A 20,176-nucleotide genomic window follows, 5' to 3' on the forward strand; every position below is an offset into this window, starting at 1 on the left:
AATTAAAGTAGTGATACACTATTTGCAAATTATAAATCTTTCATTAGAACCGGCATGTAATCTTTGCTGAGAAAAGATCACAAGTTGAGAAAGAAATCGATATAATTTTGAAATTCTATATAATTATAATTATATTTTAGCTATTATTTTCAATAAATATTAAATATTTTCGATAAATTATTGACTTCGTTATAAAATAAATTTGTTTAAATTGTTACATTCACATCGCGATATTATATTGCAATTTCAATCGTCAAACGAGATATTTTTTGATTCGAAGTAAACATATGCTGAATATTAAAGTAATGATCAAATGTTTACAGTGTGTAAATATTATCTTAGATATATAATCCTACTTTTCAAAAAATAAGATTTGTTTTATTTCATTGACTCAATTCATTTTAAGTTGATACATGCTAAGTTGATACACTTACTATAAGAGATTTAAAGATATTTATGATTTCTAAAAGTGTATAAGTAAAAACGCTTAGAATAGGAAAATATAATAGTACTATGACTCATTATGTGGAAGAACTTGATATTCTGGCGAGAATAATTTAACAAAACGATCATTAGGTAAATGATATACAAAAATATGATTTGCTATAAACGTTCTAGATACATATTAACATCGCACATTATAATACTCTGGACAAGAATCGTGTCTATATAAGAATGTTCCGAAGAAAAACATACAATATATTCCTTTAAGCTTGTAGAAATATAAGTGAAATTCGTCTGCATACAAATAATAACGTATGTATTTTTTATATATATTCTTTCCGTTCTTTATGTTTTACAGATACATCATAGACGTTAAATGACATGTACTAGTATGAAAGTATGAAAAGCGGAGACACAAAAAAATTCAATTAACAAAGATTTATGCTTAAAAGATTCACCTATGCTTCGTCATGTTTCACCATATTTGTTTAAATACGATTGCTTAGCTACCTTGATGAGTTGATCAAACATGCCTGGACCGGTTTCTCTTACTAACGAAGTGAATTGACTGTAGCTGTTTTGCAGTAACATATGAGGGTGATCATATTCCTATCAGAGAAATTGCCATAAATTATAATTTTATAATTACATCCATCTTTCATTCCGATTATTAGACAATAAATCATATTATTATTAATTATAATCAAATATTTGAAATTAAATACATTATGATTGTCATGCATGAGCAGATGGATTATATATTTAGCACTGTAGTATAAAACAATATAATGAGAAACTCGAAATATAAAGTGCACAAAGATTTCTGTTTCGAAAAGAAATTGGATAAATGCAATATATTTTCCAGGTAATAAGTTATACTTACAGCCATACGACCCTTATCCATCACTAGAACCTTATCGCTATCCATTATGGTGTTTAATCGATGCGCCACCGTAAGCATTGTGCAAGTTGCAAACTTTTTCCTAATGGTGCGTTGAATCAGCGCATCGGTCTGAGGATCGACGTTCGCGGTCGCTTCATCCAGCATCAATATACGATTATTTCTCAGAATAGCTCGCGCTAAGCATACTAATTGTCTCTGACCGACACTGTAATTGCTACCTCTGTCAAACACGCGACTTTCTAAACCATTCCCGTTAATGCCGATCGCATCTTTTAACTCAACCTGAAATATATATACATTGCGGAATAGATATATTATTACATAATATAATACGTTTGTATTTATTCAATAAATTGCATTGGAACTTTGAAGTTTTGGAGTTTGAATAGATTTTGGGAAGATTTTACAAATGAACTTGAATATTTGAAATTGTAAGATTCTGGGATTTTAAGATCTTGAAACACAGAATTGAAATATCTATGAATGTTACAAAATTATCTTGTTAATTACAATTTTGCATTCAAATTAAAAGTGTTGATCGAACCTCTTCAAGTGCTTCCCACAAATCCTTATCGGGGAATTCATCGAAAGGATCCAGATTGCGTCTCAGAGTACCTGAGAATAATACAGGATCTTGAGGTATGATAGATATTTTGCGTCGCAAATCTTCCAAGGCAATCAAACCCGTGTTTATGTCATCGATCTCAATGATTCCTTCCACTTTCGCCAATCGAAATAGAGCTGATATCAAAGATGATTTCCCGGCACCTGTTCTTCCGACGATGCCAATCTACATGTAATATGTAAAATGTAATTGTAATGTTTTTAATTATTTTTAATATTTTTATATTAATATATATTTATTTTATACATATATATTATTTTCATATTTACTTTTCATTTCGTTGTAACAATTGAAAATTTGAATTAAAAAGAAATTAGAAAATTTTTTGAAAAATACTTCATATTAAAAATTAATATTGCAACAAATGTCGTGCTTTCTTTCCACTTAATAATTATCTTTTTTTTACAGAATTTCTTCTCAGAAAAATATTTTTTTTCCATAAAATCTTCGTACCTTCTCTCCGGGGTAAATCACTATATTCAAACCCTTAAGAACAGGCGGATCCTCGTCCGCGTAACGCATATAGACATCCCTGAACACGACGCTACCTTTTTCGGGCCAGCGTTTGGGTGCATTGTCCGGTAATACCAGACTCTCCTTGTCTTTCTTCTTTAAGTATGTTCCTCTATCTCTCAAATTCGGCTCTGGCGCAAGTTGAATATATTCGAGCACGCGTTCCACCGCCATCATCTGATTAGTTACCTCGGCGCTCTGTCGCATTCCCCATTGAATTATACCTGTCATTCCCATTATTTGAGTAATAGCCAATCCAACATCGCCACCAGAAAATGCTGAAATAAAACAATAATCAAAGTTCTTATAAATAGAGCAGTTTATAGATAAATTTCAAAACTTGATTAAGAAAAATGCTTACTTTGATTGAATAGCAAAAAACTGAAGGTGACGAGAGAAATAAAAATGAAACAAAATACATCTAGAGTGAATCCAAAAGCCGTGCTAGTCACGATATACATATAAACGGTAGATGTATGTACATCCTGAAATTTGTCGAATTCCTGCTTGAGTATATCTTGAGCACAGTACGCTCTGATAGTTGTCAAACCGTTCAATGTAGCATTTAGATGAGTAAATACTGGCGAGCGCGCTGAAACACAAAAGAATATCTTATAAGATCTCGAAAAATATCAAAAGAATATCTCATAAAAGCATTGGAAAGTAAATTAAAAATGAATAAATCTAAATACTAAACTAAAAAGGATTCATATTAAAAAATTTAAATCCAATGAATAAAGTACTTTAAAAGCATTTCATAAAATACAACGAATTAAAAAGATTTTGATTTTGATATAAATTGAATAATAATAAGAGTTTATAAGTATTTAATAATTAGATGTAAAGTAAATAATAAATAATAAAAATTTTTTAATAAATTTTTGAGAAAGAGAGAGAATAGATTAAGTGAAGGAAGACAGACATACATATTCCTTCCAGCCGCTTGATATTTTTGCTGGTTTTAAGATAAACCTTGCGAATCCAGTAAAATATTATGCTGATGAACACGATGGGCACCAAGAAGATGGGATTAACTATGCAGGTGACTATCAGAGAACCGAACATCATCATGTTCATCTGTCCGGCATCTAGGCATGCCTTGGGTAATAATTCGTCGATTGTGCCCATATCCTTGGAGAACCGATTTAAGATCCTACCGCTAGGATTAGTGTCGAAAAATCGCATTCCCGTACGAATTAATGCACTGAACATCATATCGTGCAGACGCTGGCTGCACGTCATGCACGTCTTATAAAAGACCAGCGATCTGGAGATACCAATAACAAAAATACCCAGCACAATGCCTGTGTAAATGTAGATGTGAATCATTATTTTCGACATATCCTCGTCATTCGAGACAGTATCTAAATGATTTTTTGTTATATTCTCGTTAGTATTATTTGTTTGATTCTGACTGTGTTGTTTGGCTAGATATTTTTCTGTTTCTACCACATTGACTCTGTGGAAATAAATTAAAAGAATTATTTAAGAAAAAAATTAAAAAATTACTTATTGTTAGATAAAATAATATGTTTGCTTATAATGTTAATGAAAATTTATATTAAATTTATATTAAATGCGCGTAAGGAGTTAATATGCATTAAGTGATCTATTTATTTTTAAAAATCGAGAAATAAAACGGATTTAAAATGTTGAAAAATCAAGTGAAGAGATTTAATATTAAAATAATTATTTTCTTTTAACTTTTTTAGAGACTTATTTCTATAGATGCTTACAAGAAAGGCACAAAGTAGTCGCTGAGACTGACAATAAATTGCGTGACGATAAACAGGAATAGAACAATGGAGGCCATGTATAAATTGGCACCAGTTTGGAAGAATTTGATAAATATAGAACCTTTAACTAAACCACGTGACGTCCCTTCCATACCGTCGTTTAATTGCTCCTCATCTTCGTCCTCTTCTTCATCATCTGTACCGCCGCTGCTGGCTTCCGGAGTACGACTCTATCGAATAAATTTCGTTCAGCAACATATTTTCTTTTTCTATTTAGATGTTATTATAATGTTACGTATATATATCTGTATATTTTCACTTACTCTATTACTCGCAGAAGAGAACTTCCGTCTTATACTCATAGTTTTTTCTAAAGACGAATCGTCGATCTCATTCTCCGCTACCACGAGTACTCCGTACTCGGGTCGATACTCCAATAAGTCTTGATAATGGGAAAAGTACTTTACTTTTCCTTGTTCAAGCAATATAATGGCGTCTACTCCCTTTATGTATTGCAACTGATGCGTCGCCAAGATCCTCGTCTTCCCGGCTAGATATCTCTGAATACATTCTTGAAATAAATGTTTGCTGACGTGTGCATCGACCTAGAATTTTACCAGGTAAAAAATTCTTTACAGTATAAAAAATTGAAAATTTAATTAATTTTATTCATGAAATTGTTATGTCTTTAATTTATTGATAAACTTCACTTTTAAAAAGAAAGAATCGAAATACCAGAAATTAATCAGAAAAATAATATATATTAATATTATTTTTTTCATTATGATTGTTATGTTAGTTCATTACAGTTTAATTTTTAACATTTACAGAATTCAAAAAAGCAATAAAGAGCCCATTTTTAAAGATTGTAAATTTAATATTACATATAATCATTATACACGAAAAGATAAAATTACAGACTCTTTTAAAAGTTGCTTACCGCGCTTAAAGGGTCATCCAACAGGTAGATGTCCGATTGTCTGTACAGAGCCCTGGCCAAATTGATCCTGGCCTTTTGTCCACCAGACAATGAGCTACCACGTTCGCCCACGATAGTCTGATCACCCTGCGGGAACTGCTTGAAGTCACGCACCAAAGCGCAAGCTTTAATTACTTTCTGGTATCGGTGGCGCTCATAAGACTGTCCAAAGAGTATGTTTTGTCGAACGGAGGCACCAAACACCCAGGCTTCCTGGCTGGCATAGCTGATTTTTCCATTGAGCTTGATCTGACCTTCAGTCAGAGTGATCTCACCCAAAATCGCAGACAAAAGGGAACTCTTACCACTGCCTACCATGCCAATTACAGCATACAGCTTGCCTTTCTTTATCTCCAGATTCAAATCCTCCAAGGTATTTTGCGAATGTTTATCCTCCCACTTGGCAGTTACGTTGATCATGTTGATGGCACAACTGTCATCATTGCACGTGGATAACCGCTTTTTTTCTGCAAAGAATAAAATTTTATTCGCTAATCCGACAAAACGCTTGATTTTGCAAATTTACCTTCAATAAGATCGGTGGTATTTTTTAGCAAGTCGCTAGCGACAATCATTAATCCGTTCTGCTTTTTATAATCATTACTTTCATTTAAGTTTTGATAATCTTCCACATCATCATCGATGAAAGGCAGATCTTGTTTGCTTTCCTGTTTGTAGGTTTGCTTGTTTGAAGAAAGATTAACATAGTCGGAAAATGTCTTCGAGATGCTGCTGTCCTGGAACTCATCAAATAGGAGGAAACTTTGGAGTCTGCGTATAGCCACCATACATTCGGCCAGCTCGGCGAAGCCGCGCACAAACATGCCAGTCATAGTCTGCGCAAGAACGTTGAAGTAGGACGAAACGACGAAGACCTTGTCGACGGTGAGCTCGTTGCCGAACATGAGCATGGTGACGAGAGTGCAGTAAAGCGCCATCCGAGTCGTGAAGAGATTGAAGGTCATGTAGATGCCGCGGATGTACGAGCTCTTGGTCACTACTCGTAGCTCGAGCTTGCGCGCTAACTCGATCATCGCGCAGAACGGCTTCTCCCAAGCATACATTTTGATCACCTGTACTCCGGAAATAATCTCATCCATCAGCCGAACTCGTTCATCTGTTTTAATTGCTGTCTGGAGACGGAATTTGGACGATAGCTTGCCGGTGTAAGCTAAAATTATGAGAACAGATGATGAACTATGAAAAATTTATACAAATAGAAACTATTTGTTAATCAATCATGATCGGACGGAAGACTCACATTGGATCGGCACAACCACGAAGATAGCGGCGATACCGATGAGACCAGCATAGCCAACATCCTGATACAAGATGTAAGCCACTATCAGGGCGGATAGAGGTGCCGACCACATGTAATGGATAAAAATGGAAACGAGATCGAACCTATTGACATCGTTGGCCACTAGATTGACCACTTTCCCTGGTGCCGTCTCGCCCAGCGCAGCCGTGCTCAGACGCAGAGCCTACGAGACAAATGTAAAATATTGTTACATGATGCTACTTTATACATGGCATAAGTGAGTGGCAGAGTGCTAGTTTGTGATATTATCAGCAGAAGACTTTGAAACTTTTTCTTTTTTCATAATATTCCATTATACTTTTTCATTTTCTCTTTTTCTCATTGTATTTTTTTCTTACTTTTCTCCTTTTTTATAGAGTCGAAAAACCGGATGAAGGAAAAGAAGAAAGGAAGCGTTGCTTTCAAAATTCATTTTAAATATGCGTATATGTATATACACGTATGTGTGTGTGGGATTTCATGCATCTAATCCGTCTTTAATTTTCCATACATACATTTTCAGACAGATATTTTACATAAATTGCTTCAAAACAAATAAGATTATTTCATAACCAACCTTTCTGTATACCAAGGAACAGACGGCCACGCGGACTTTGGCGCCGACGTGAAAAGCACCGAAAATGGTTTGATTGGCGCTTATAACATTTATGCCGGTCACTATGCATATTCCAGCCGCGTACCATAGAGCATTCTCGTATGTTCCAACCGAGTCCTTCCGGAAATAGCGTAAGAGACCACCCAGCAGCAACGGCGTGCCCAATCTACGAATTTCGCACATTAATCTTTTAGAATCTGAATGAGTATCAGAGTAATAAATATATAATGTTTTAATATTATATAATATATTTTATTTTAATTTTATATATTATATATAATATCAGAGTGAACAATATTGGACACTATTTTGTCTCAAATTACACGGTTTAATTAATTATAATAATTATTAATGTTTGTAATTATTTTTTATAACACTATACTTTTTTCAATATATTATCATTTTATGGAAACATGTGTGCATTTAAAATATCTTATGTCCCAAATTTTTTCACTTTATTATTCTATTTAAATCTTTCTCAAATCTTCCTAAGTTTTCTGTGTATAAAGAAATAATTTTAAAGTCATCAAATTATCGTTAATTTTATATATAAGCAAAGCTCTCTAAGGAAAGCAACAAATTATTAACTATCAAATGCGTTCTTTTTCACTAAAATCGATTATCTAAGTGATAATACCTTATCACAAACTCGTTGAGTATCTGAATCATTCCGAGCAAGAAGTACTCCCACACGAATGTGCGGAAAATGGTCTTCAACAAACTCGGATTGCGTTTCCATTTCTTCGATTTTTCTAATTCGATTTTCCATCGTCTGAAAACATATCAATGTCCTACGCATTATTATTATTACTGCATCTTAATGAAGGAAGAAAGAAAGGAGCACAAAAGAATCATCGAAATATCTTCTTCTCTTTCCTGGCATTTGACCTCAATACTTACTTTTCTAATCGATCTCCGAGTAGATTGGATCGGTCGACTTTCAAAGGATCAAACAAGTCCTCTAATTCTAAAATTTTTTTGTATCCTGTCTTGAATAAACTGATAGTCCACCTGATATGATTCGATGAGAGAAATGATTTAATTGAATTGTTTTATAGCAAAAATGGTATATTAAATTACAAATCAGTCATACGTTGTATGTAATCATACAAATAAATGACAAAATCAAGAATAAAAATTGAAAGATTAGAAATTAGATTTATGTTAGGAAGGTCACATAACTTGAAAACGAACATGTCCGACTGACATGACAATCTAACTTTATCGTTTTGTCTTGACAAATGCAAAGTCATTCTCAAATACAAAATAAATTTGCGTGAGAAGATAAGATGTAATTTAACGTAGAAAGCAATTTTACATGTCACATAACATTGTCTATCGCGTATATTACACATTATTTTGAAATGTCATCCTAAATGATTAAATCTTAATATTAATATAATTAATGGATTTATCTTAATGGAAATACTTTGCTATTAACGAATATCTTAATATTGACTATTATCAAATGTTGAATATGTAAATATATAGATATCCAAACGCATTAAATATTTTAATTTTTAAATATTTAAACGAATTGAATAGCTGTAAATTTCATGGACTTTCATGAAAAGTCTGATAAATTTCAATTTATTCGAGAAGTTGCACGACTTACCACCATAGTAATACCGATACAATGTTCGCCTTTTCTCTTGGATTTGGTTTCGATTTGATTTTCGTTGAATCCATCAGTTCTTACACGCAGCATTAACTTGCCGCAAATTATCACTTGAAAAATCACAATGAAACGATCGATTAGCTTATCAAATTAATATACTCTCCTTAATTCTCATCAAATGCGATAATGAATTGAAATTATGAAAATTAACATCTTTTGATATCAAGAGTATCAACCGCGATCTCTTCGCGTGATTTTAATCACATCGAAATTAACACTTCGCGTTTTATCACTTTCTTTTGCAGATATCACCAGCTCCCACGGTCAATTGACGATATATCTATTTATTTTGCGAATCTTCAATGATTCTCTTGAAAAAGTGAGATATCAGCTACTAGATCGTCTGTCACTACTCGATATTTATCTTCAAGTGCCTTTTTGCGATTCTAGGGATGTCTCAGTAAGATTCTCTCTAATAATTTTTAAATAATAATTAAATAATAATAATTATATTTATTAGACGTATACAGATATACATATCATAATTATAATTGACATTACTATTACTCTTAGGTGTAATAACTACGTAAAATGTACATAGATGATAATATTTAGATAATAATTCTATTTTGTTAATAATTTTCAGCTGAGAAAATTTGTAAAAATATTTCAACTTACTAGTATTTTTATGTTGTTTTTTAATTTGTTCTACTAATTGCCAGTCGTAGTAGAAAAAAAATGGGCCCACCAAAACGATCCGTAACGTGTTCAATTCTAAGGAAAGAAGAATGATCGGCTTGTCAGTCCAGGGTTCGAATGTGAACTTTTCGAGTATGTCTATCTGTTTAAAGAAGAAACTTGTATCATTCGCTTGCACTCTCTCCACCTTATCTAGCTACACGCGAATTGTGTTTTCCTGCTGTGTCATTTCTCAAATAGCATAGAAGGTCATGCAATAACTCGCATTTATCGTATAAGTAATAAAATGCAATTAAGATGCACGCTCGTCATGAGTTTGCGATCGACGATTTAATAGAAAATCTTGTTTCTATGCTAGACATATATATATATATATTTTTTTTTTCATATATATATATATGAAAAAATTAAAATTAAATTTAAACAACTTGTAAATAAGACTTAAAATTGAGAGAAAATTAAAAAAATATTGCAAAATTATAAATTGCAAAATTTGAATTAAAAGATTATAGAATTAAATTTACTAATAATTATTTAATTATCATTTAATTATCAATTATTTTATCATTCAATAAAACATCTTGCGTTCGAAAATTAAAAGCGTCACACATATATCATAAATTAAGTGTTAAAACTTTTTGAGACTTATATAGCTATAACTTTTCCTTATTTAAAAATAAAAATATGTTTTTAATTAATATTGTGTACTAAATATTAATATTTAATGAGGAAAATCCGCTTAGACTTGACGAATGTGGAAAATACAAAGCTTATCTGTCATTGACTAGAAATAAACAGTGCAAGAAGAAAAGTGATATCAATAAAATCCTTATAATAGATAAACTATCGCGTTTGCGTATATCTGCGTTAATGCATTCTCAACTGCTTCCGGTAATTAAAATAATCTCTCAGAATTAACTTCTTTATTACCCATTATTTTAAAGATTTCGTTTTCTAAGTTTATATTTTAAGATTAAATAAAACTTCTCAAAATATTTTCTACATATAATACGAAAAGATGAAGAAGATAGCTAAAAATTTTAATTGCAAAATTAAATTATATATCTAAAAATAATAGGAATTTTTATGATTTGCATTTATAAAACTTTCCGTTTCGTTTCCTCTTGCCGCAGAATAGTTATGCCTATAATGTAGAGAAACATTCAAGGTTCTATATGGAAGGAAATCAAGTGTTTTTTTTCTGTCATTTTGGGTTCTATTAATGTCGGGTTCTGCGCGCGCCCGCGAGAAAGAGAGAGAGAGAGAAAAAGAGAGAGAGAGAGCTATGTTAAACTCAGGATCGGATTTAGAATTCTGAGTTTATCTTATCTTGTTTAGAAAGTCTTTGCACATCTGAATATGTCCTAGATATTGTACGTAAAGTGTCTGCAGCTAAAACCAATTCTGCTTTTAAGACTTATTAAATTTGCAGATCTAAGAAAGAAAAAAAATAATTATTTCATCAAAAGAGAAATATTTGTGATAAGAAGAAACCGAAATATATATATAATGTATTACAAACTACATAAATGTACTATAAAATACATACGATATAAAATACATAGAATACTAATTATACAACTGCTATAATTAATATAATGCTAAGATATTAATTTATTTATTCCATTTATTTATCGAATAAAATTCACTCTAAGATCTTTCATTTGTTTTCTAAATTTATTCTCTTCATAAAAAGATCTCTGGAGAATAATTGACGAGACATCCTATTTCGGTAAATCTAAGCATTGCACATTATCTCGAAATATTTTCTAGAATATGAGCCATATGCATGATAGCGAAAGTGATAAAACTTTTCACGTGACTTTATTACATCCATATTGCGAAATAATTACGTCGACAGCATTTTAATCTAAAAAAGTGTTTATATATTATAAACATCAAAATACATCTGATTTTGTGTCGTGATTTATTTATTTTATTTGTGTACTTATATCATATTTAATTAATATTATATTTTATTATCATCAATTAGACATTTTATCTTTTAATGAAATAAACAGCTTTCTAAATTTGCATATTATAATTTTTATTTGTTATTTAAATTTAAATAAATATCGTTATTTGCAATTTTCATGATAAATTTTTTCATTCGATATACAAACGATAATAATTTAGTACTTGGCCAATGTATTTGGCAAACGCTACTGAAAAATAACGTATTGAAAAATACGATTTTCGTAAAGTCAATGAAATCGGAATGAAACAATTGCAAAGTTTGTCTTATAACAGAGATTATATGATTTATGTTTACAACATTTTTGGCAATGTTACGAAATCATGTTCAAGTAAACATTTTCTTTTCATACACATTTACTGCAATATAAGATTGCATAATAAACAATAAGAAATGAAGTGACAATTATTTTATATATACAAGATATTAAAAAGAAAACACATTATAATATAAATATTAATGGTTAAATATTATATGGTTATATAAAGAATCGAGTTTACTGTTTTTCTTAAACGCAAAAATATTATGACACAGCGATGCAAATTATATGGTATGCAAATTTGATTAACACATGTGGCAAGGTTCTCTCTAAAGGTTTCCTCATAAAAGATGTTTAATAGTATCCTATATTGATAAGCAGCTCGTTTTCTATGTCGATCATGAATAATGCAGGACAGATGATTAATTGTCTTTTTCTTGGCCATATATCTTGGCGTTAAACGACAGAAACTAATTTTTATGAATAAATTCCAGATACTACAAAAAATTCATTTATCGCTTTTATTATGTAAATCGTCATATTATTATATAGTTATATAATAATTTATATATATGTGTGTGTGTTATTTTTATCATACATTTCTGTTTTTAATTAATTTTCGAAACTAAAAATGAAAATATATCGAAAAATTTATTCGAGAGAAATTTATGATAAAAATAATCAAAGCGATATATATAATGTGTATTATGTGTATATAATAATATAATTTAATGCAGTATATAATAACTCAATATATTACTATTTATATTAGTTATATATTTCACATAAATAATAATAATTTTACTTGAAAATACAAAATCGGAAATATGTAAATTGCAATTTTTATTTTCATATATGTTATAGAACAATATATTAGCGAGATATAAAATTAATGTTAATATTTATTATCTTTTCCTTAGTCTCATATATCATATATACACATGTGACATTTTGCGCATGAGAATTAATTTAGAAACAAAAGCATTAGTGCAGTTTGACCCTGCTTAGCAAATGTAAGATCTGTAAGAGAGTGAATAATAACGTGATAGTGACACATGTCGGAATTGTGGCGATCAATGGTCGAAAGAAGAATAATTGCCAGCCGCTCAAAGCGTAGAGAAAAGTTATATAATACAGCAGTTTCTTTAGTAGAATCATGTAATACATGGAATCGTACAAGCAGATAATAATCGGCACAAACGGATCCATCTAACATAAGAATGATAATAATTATTATAAATCTAAATAATATATATTGAAAATAGAATACATGTTTTTTCAACGTTTATCTCCCAAATAGAAAATATTTCGAATAAATCGCCTATCCAATTAGCTGGAATATTAAAATGTAAATAAATACAATTGATATCTCAAATAACGATAGAAAAATATTAGTGTTAGAGTATTAGTATTAATATTAGTGTTAAAGTATTAGAATTTATTTGCGTTTATGAAATCACATAATTTCGATATCAAGATAATCTTCAAATATATAAGATATTTAAAAATACCACAAACTCTTAAATTTTATGAAAAAGGATGTGATTTTTCAAAAATAATCAAATTATTTTCACACTTTTAAGATAAATAAATAAATAAGATAAATAAGATTTAAGATAAATAATAGAATAATATATTATAATTATATTGAAATATTATTAATGCTAAAATTAAATTAAGATATTAGTAATAAATAAAATAATAATGACTATCTATTTTCGTCATTAAAGATTTAAATAGTTTCATCATTCTCATTTTATACAAATTATCAAAATTTCTTTTTTATCGGTTAAAGATAATTCTATGATACTAGATATTAGTATTGGACAAATATAATATCAATTGATATATTATTATCAAAATCAAATACTTCTTGTAAATCAGATTTAAATATATCAGATAAATATGGTGACCTCGTTCACGTGCTATAAAATCTATAAGGACACAATTAAATGTTTGATGTATTATGACAATAACTTGTTGCAATTTGAGTTCATCGTAAGATACCAGGTCAATTGTTCAACGACGCGTGATACGTAATCTTTATTGAAACGCAGCCTGATCATGACTCATATTTAGCGTAACTGAATAAGCGACTTTGTGAAGCAGCTAAAATACATCATAACCTTTTAATTTCGAAAAAACAATTCATTGTCAGAACATGGAATTTTTCAAAAACTTATCTTTCCCGCTGAGATTCAACCATTTAATAAGAAAATGTTATTTATATAAGCGCAAATATTTGCTCTAAATTAAATAATTGTTCCATTAAAATTTTTTTAGGAAACTGCTGAAAATGTAACATGATAAAGAATAAAAGTATCATGAAGGATTTTTGTTAAGGGAAAGAAAGAAGAAATATATATGCGCACAAGTAGGAAATTTTTTAAATTCCAATATTTGTTATAAATTGAATTTTTTTTTGTAAAATCCGCAACTCGAAATATTTTCAAGACTGATTTGTAGATTCGAGAATGCCTTTCCTCATTTAAGAATTTCAAGAAAATCCAAGTATCAAGAATTAAAGCACGAAGAACATGTTGAATAACAAACGAGAAGGTAGTTGAAACACGTACATACAGTGATACATGTCGCACATGATAAATAGATTTGTGTCTGATTAATAGTCAATATTTGAAAGTGACTAAGAACAAGAATTGAAAATCACGTATTAAATCTATGCAAGTTTTTTAAATTCAATTTTCAAAGACACATGTGCACTAACTGGCGTCAAGCATATTATTTGTACATCTGAATAATTTCCTTTATATTCAATATATAGAAATAAGAAATATAGAGAGAAGAAATTAAAATTCATTTTCAAATTTGTCCTAAATCTATCCTTTCACAGCAAAGCAAAAGAAGTTGCTCGTAAAAAAAACGAATGTCGTCACGTTTATATTTTCATCTCACACGTGCATTGATGGAAATTTACATGCAAATAAATCCTTATTCATGAATCGTATTTATGCGCGTAGTAATCTACGTAGCAGACACTTTTCGCATTGTTATCATAGTCTATCCACCTCGCATTGTTATTATAGTTTATATTGCTCTTTTCAGATACTCTTTGTCATTTCAACTCCTTCGGAACAGAGGAGCGTAATGTAGAACGTGTACTTACAATTTTTATTTTAAATTATGAAACATATAATTTATTTTTCTTTTAAGATAATTTATATGTGTAATTATTTTTGCAAACATATATATACTTTTTCAATCAAACTTTTTTATTTTTAAACACTTTATTGATTAACGAATCACAGATAAAAATTTTTGGCACAAATCAAAATCTGAGAATTAATAAATTAAATTATCAAGAATCTCTTTAAAGCCAAATATGTTCCAAAAAATATTCAGCACAATGTATTTTTTATTCTAGCGATAAATTTGGTGTCGAATATTTTAAGACACTGAGTGGATAATGACATATCGTAAATAAGTAATACATTCTTCGCGAAGTGACTTGAGTCATGATGTAACTCTTCCGTGACGTATAATATATGAGAACGAAACGCGTCCAGCAGAAACCAGTTATGCTCAAACAGTGACTGCGAGCGCAATTAATACAACGGGTGTTTCAGGCGCATGTAATAATAGTTATATTCTAACAATATTAATAATAGCAGTAATATAATAATAATGTGATAACTAATAATTTTATAATTACATTCTCTTTCTTAATCCAAACAAAGAGAATTTTTAATTAAATTATTTTAAATGAAAATATATTATTTAAAATTCTATAATTCTATAAACATATATAGATGTATGTAAAATATATCAAGGATCACGCGTTTCTCTCACACATAGTTTCTGAAGACGTTTGGAGTCGATTTTTCTCCAGAATAACGGAAAGTTGAAGAAGGTCAAAACGTTCTAGAGAATTGTTGATAACATTCTATACTTATCCTTCATATCTTTATTTTCGTAGCATCATTATAATCTCATCAAGAGTACTGAAATAAAATTCGAACAAAAGTAATTTATTTAAAGAAGAAATTAGCATACATATATATCTCGATATGCGTGGCAAAATATCGACTCAGGAAGCATGATGAATAAACGCATCTATATTTCTTATCAAAGAAATGGCTTTTAAAATATAAGATAGCAATATGTATATTACCCTTCTATAGAAGTATATTTACGCGATTAAAAATACCATAAAAAAAATATCATAATTTGGAACTAAAAATATCATAAAGGTCAATATTTTACTACAATGTGTTAGAATGCTCCGAACTGTATCATTGCTATTTTTGAATTAAATTTATAACTAGATATATATTATCAAATGTTATAAGCTACTACTAAAGTATTTCCTACTCTCTCTTTCTCATAGTCTGCAACAAGAAGTGACACAACTATTTTTGGCAAGCTTCGTGAGCATTAGGAACCGATCAAGAATGATTCGCGTCACTTTCAAGCATAACAGCAGATGTTGTGCTAGTTAAACATTCTTCCGATCGAAATTAAAGCTCGACCCTCACCTAATCAATGATTTCGACCGTCCTTTTTTTCATTGTACTCTTAGGGACGGTTCGTTGTACACGTGGCTGGATTCTTTACTCTGCTCTTGCTACACAGATTCGTCGCACACCAACTTACACACGTATTGTATACAAACGTACATACAACGGAGAAAAACAACTGGCCACGACGACGTCTGCGCGGGCACTGAGTCTGCATTGAGCGTCACGCCGCTTTCGGATGCAATCGTCGACTGCTCAGCCAAGAGCTAAGGGAATGCCTGTTACAGGGGAATTTAAAGGGGGGAGAATCCCCTAGAGGAATTCCCGCTCTAGCCTTAGGTTTCGTAAGACCTCCATACTTTTCGGATAAATGTAATCGTAGTTCGATTAGAACATTAAAGATATTGCTCATATTAATATTTTTATCAACAGTTTGATAAATTGTGAAATTGATAAATGTAAATTTCTGATGTTCTACATTGGTATTTTACCGAGATTTTAATGATTTGAAAGGATCATGGCTTGTGAATAAATCACAATGATTGCTGGAGTTATTATATTAAAAATAAGTGCGCGATAAAAGCGACGAATTTCAATTTATATTACATGCATAATTAATTATCTGTTCAAGCAAGAATTTAAATCACATAATTCAATTTTCGAGTAAGTACATTTCGTAGAGCTTTCGATCCTGCTCGTTACGAAAATTTGGAATAAAATTGATTTCTACTATTTCCTTGAATCCTTCTTCCAAAGTTGGCACATAATTTTTTCTACATATGAGACATAAAACAATTTTGATATTACTAAATATTGAATGTTAAACATTAACTGATAAAATAAATTTTTGGATGCCTTTTCATTGAGATCAAATTAACTTATGCGTGTCTATGTTTATTCTTAACTTTTCTTTTAATTTTAACAGTCAAGTTATTACAATATGAACAAAGATTGAAAGAAATATAAATTAAAAGATATGATTTGGTGAAAAAAACATACTAAAGCTCGATCGTAATTATATACTTTGTTTTTATACATGATTTTATGGAAGAATATATGCGTACTAAGAAAAAGAGATATATAACAATAAAAAATATATATGCATAAAATCCACTTATATATAAGAATTTATAATGATCTCACTGACCGGAACGTGGCTTGGATCAGTTAACTCGCGAAACTGTACAAAAGATAGCATATTTCGATCGTATACGATAATGAGAGATACAATAACACATAAAATATAATTTATAAAAGAATTTATAAAAAAAGAATCAATTTTATACACAATTACCTTATTATTATGCTTTGCATGCTCCATACTTGTCGTCATAATAAAACATCTAATTGAAACGTTTCGTTTCTTGGATATCTCTGTATATCTTTGTCTTGAGGTGGGATCGGGATTAGTATTGTCTATAACTACGCTTTTTCCTTCATTTAAATATTGTTCGACTGCAGCAATGCACTCTTGCCAGCTGCCTAAAGTACCACACGGTCATGCGTGTCGAAGTGGGGTAGGCCGCGGCTCTCAGTTCACGGCTCCCAATCCGTGGCTCGGTCGAGATGCTCATACGGCGGCGCTCAGCGCCAACCTCGCGCGAGCGGGTGTCCGCGCAATTTGTAAATTGTTCTAGTAACGGCTCTGCCGTTACAACAGACTAACCATTATTAATTAAAAGTATATTATAACAACAATGAAAATTACTTTTGATCGATGTTGAACAAATGATGGTGTATAAATTAATAATACAGAATAATACTCTGCGCCTCAAGATATCGCAAAATATCGCATTGTAAATAAAGCTATACTATCCCTAGATAATTAATATTACACTGTGCCCCCAAATATCGCAAAATATCGCATTATAAATCAACCTAAATTACCCCTAGATACAGATTAATACTCTGCGCCCCTAAATATTGCAATATAACTAAACCTTAACTACCCCTAGAAACAGAATATAACACTGCGCTTCTAAATATCGAAAAATATCGCAATATTATTCAACATAATCTACAACTATATAGATAATATAATACTGAGCTAACAAATATTGCAAAATATCGCAAGAAACCTATACCTAAACTACCCCTAGATAGATAATAAATCGAGAATATAACTCTGCACCCCAAGATATCGCCAAATATCGAGAAATATCACGAGATATTGCAATTATAAATGTCGCTAGATATCGTTAGATATTTTTCTTAAGGAATGTAAAGCTTTGACAGTATAAACAAGCGCTAAAAGAGAGCGCGCTATTATTTATGTAGTACAACTTTGAAATCATTCGCACAGCGACACTCGACAACAAAATAGTAATACGAAATATTTCGTATAATTGTTAGATTCTTTTTCTAAACGCCATCGCAACTAATATCTAAACATAATTAGCTATAATTATTAATTAATAATTAATTTTTGATAAACGACATGAAATTGTATCGCGACGATAAATCTTTATGGAAAAGCAATCATTCATTACCACAAGTAAAAATTGAAACAAGAGGAATAGAAACAATTTTTATTATGGTTTTTCGATTATCGATTCTTATGAATAATTATTTATTTAACAGCACTTAGAGTCAAACGTACAATAGTTTAAATTTTTCTAAAATGTGAACATAAATTAATTATTAATTAAATGGTTGCTATCTCACAACATTATTCATACTATATAACCTATACTATACGTGTATCAGTAGTATACAATAATACGCATTGCTGGAGCAAGTAGCGAATAATTTTGATCTCGTGTAAAGGTCATGTTGCTCTCTTATGATTATCGACTTATTTATTCGTCGCGATTTCTCGTGAATTTAAATCGCGATTTATCTTGTAATTTAATGTTTAACTTACATCGAAGCTTTATCTATCTTTTCAGTCTTTAATAGTCCGCGCAAAATGCGCCAGAAGTGCAAATATTTTTTTCTATAATTTAAAAGACGATCGATAATTTTATTAATTGCTGTTTTAATCACCATTGTTTATATTATATAAATCTTATTAAACTCTACTATTACATCGATTATTAGAGGGACTTTGATAAAATCATTCGTTCCGTTATTCACTATTAAACGTGGTGATAACGCAATTTTTAATTATATTTTAAAGCTTATAAAGCTCATTTTATCTTAATTAGCTAATCATACGCGAGATAGGATATGTAATCGAAGAAATGACCAATAATTTTATTAATGATTCTTTTAATCACGATCATTTACGTTACATAAAACTTATTAAATTCTATTACTGCATATCGATTATTAATAATAAATGCCGCGTAATTAATTATCACTAATCAGTCTTGTCTAGACTATGTAAAAATTTTTAGCAAATTTTATATTATACGTATATTTTTGAGACATTTTCGTGTAATAAATTATTCCATGTAATAAATTATTTTGTATTATTTCAAATTATATTTTACATTAACTTTTGTATTAAACTCTGTATTGAAAGAAAATAAAAATAAAATTAAAAAAAATTTTTTCTTCTCGATGTATCTCCGTCTTAACGAAGGCATTTGCCGGGTGAGGAGGTTTGCGTACTCTCATGAACCTGAGAGCTATGCCGGCGGTAATGTGCGCCGATATTCATATAGATTGTTCTTATATTTAAGATCATTTTAAGTATAATCTTAGATCGCGTTTTAAGATTTCGTTCAGTTATTAAAATAGTTGTATAACATTTTCCAACTTACTTAAGACGATCTTAAATATAAGACTGGATTATAAATACTGGCCGTATAGTTACTGGTAGGGTCACCCATGCCAGACAGGTCGAAGGGGAAGAAAAAGACTAAGAGAGATACCGTAGTTATGATTATTATATATTAATATGTTTGAATGAAGTGGAAGCAAAAAGTGATCAAAAGAGTAAAGAAGAAGCTTGAGTGATTTTGAACATCTCTTAAGAATGTGAGATTGCCTGGAAAAAATGACCGCAGAAGGTATTCCGATGGCTACCACAGGAAGGAAGAAGCACGACAAATCTCTACAACTTTAAAGATAATGTAACAGGTCATAA

The 20,176-nt window shown here is 30.3% G+C and overlaps 1 protein-coding gene across 2 annotated transcripts; it reads right to left on the reverse strand.

Moving 5' to 3' along the window:
- Positions 1-757: 757 nt before the first annotated feature.
- On the reverse strand, positions 758-16,521 carry LOC145968443 (ATP-binding cassette sub-family C member 4). Of its 2 annotated transcripts, XM_083093890.1 has the most exons (17): positions 16,162-16,521; positions 9,414-9,576; positions 8,733-8,845; positions 8,018-8,128; positions 7,755-7,889; positions 7,079-7,283; positions 6,463-6,685; positions 5,728-6,372; positions 5,163-5,668; positions 4,546-4,827; positions 4,223-4,452; positions 3,413-3,945; positions 2,848-3,078; positions 2,427-2,764; positions 1,893-2,138; positions 1,328-1,630; positions 758-1,053 (listed from the first exon to the last, which is right to left on the reverse strand). In XM_083093890.1, exons 3-17 carry the CDS (start codon positions 8,804-8,806, stop codon positions 913-915), a joined length of 4,203 nt encoding a protein of 1,400 aa, XP_082950016.1. In that variant the 5' UTR covers positions 8,807-8,845; positions 9,414-9,576; positions 16,162-16,521; the 3' UTR covers positions 758-912. The 2 variants fall into 2 exon arrangements, with proteins under 2 accessions (XP_082950016.1, XP_082950017.1); XM_083093891.1 differs by lacking the exons at positions 8,733-8,845; positions 9,414-9,576; positions 16,162-16,521 and having other exon boundaries at positions 7,755-7,908; positions 8,018-8,126.
- Between the last annotated feature and the right edge of the window lie 3,655 nt (positions 16,522-20,176).

The sequence above is a fragment of the Camponotus vicinus genome, unplaced genomic scaffold (genome assembly GCF_025532165.1).
Source record: "Camponotus vicinus isolate PSW18456_S1 unplaced genomic scaffold, iyCamVici1.0 SCAF_3, whole genome shotgun sequence".
Taxonomy (NCBI): Eukaryota; Metazoa; Arthropoda; class Insecta; order Hymenoptera; family Formicidae; genus Camponotus; species Camponotus vicinus.

Coding starts and splice junctions, on each gene's coding strand:
- LOC145968443 (XM_083093890.1), bottom strand. CDS start 8,806: ATGGATTCAACGAAAATCAAATCGAAACCAAATCCAAGAGAAAAGGCG. Junction 4,828..5,162: donor TGGATGACCCTTTAAGCGCG/GTAAGCAACTTT, acceptor GTAAAATTCTAG/GTCGATGCACACGTCAGCAA. Junction 1,631..1,892: donor TGTGGGAAGCACTTGAAGAG/GTTCGATCAACA, acceptor TATATATTTCAG/GTTGAGTTAAAAGATGCGAT.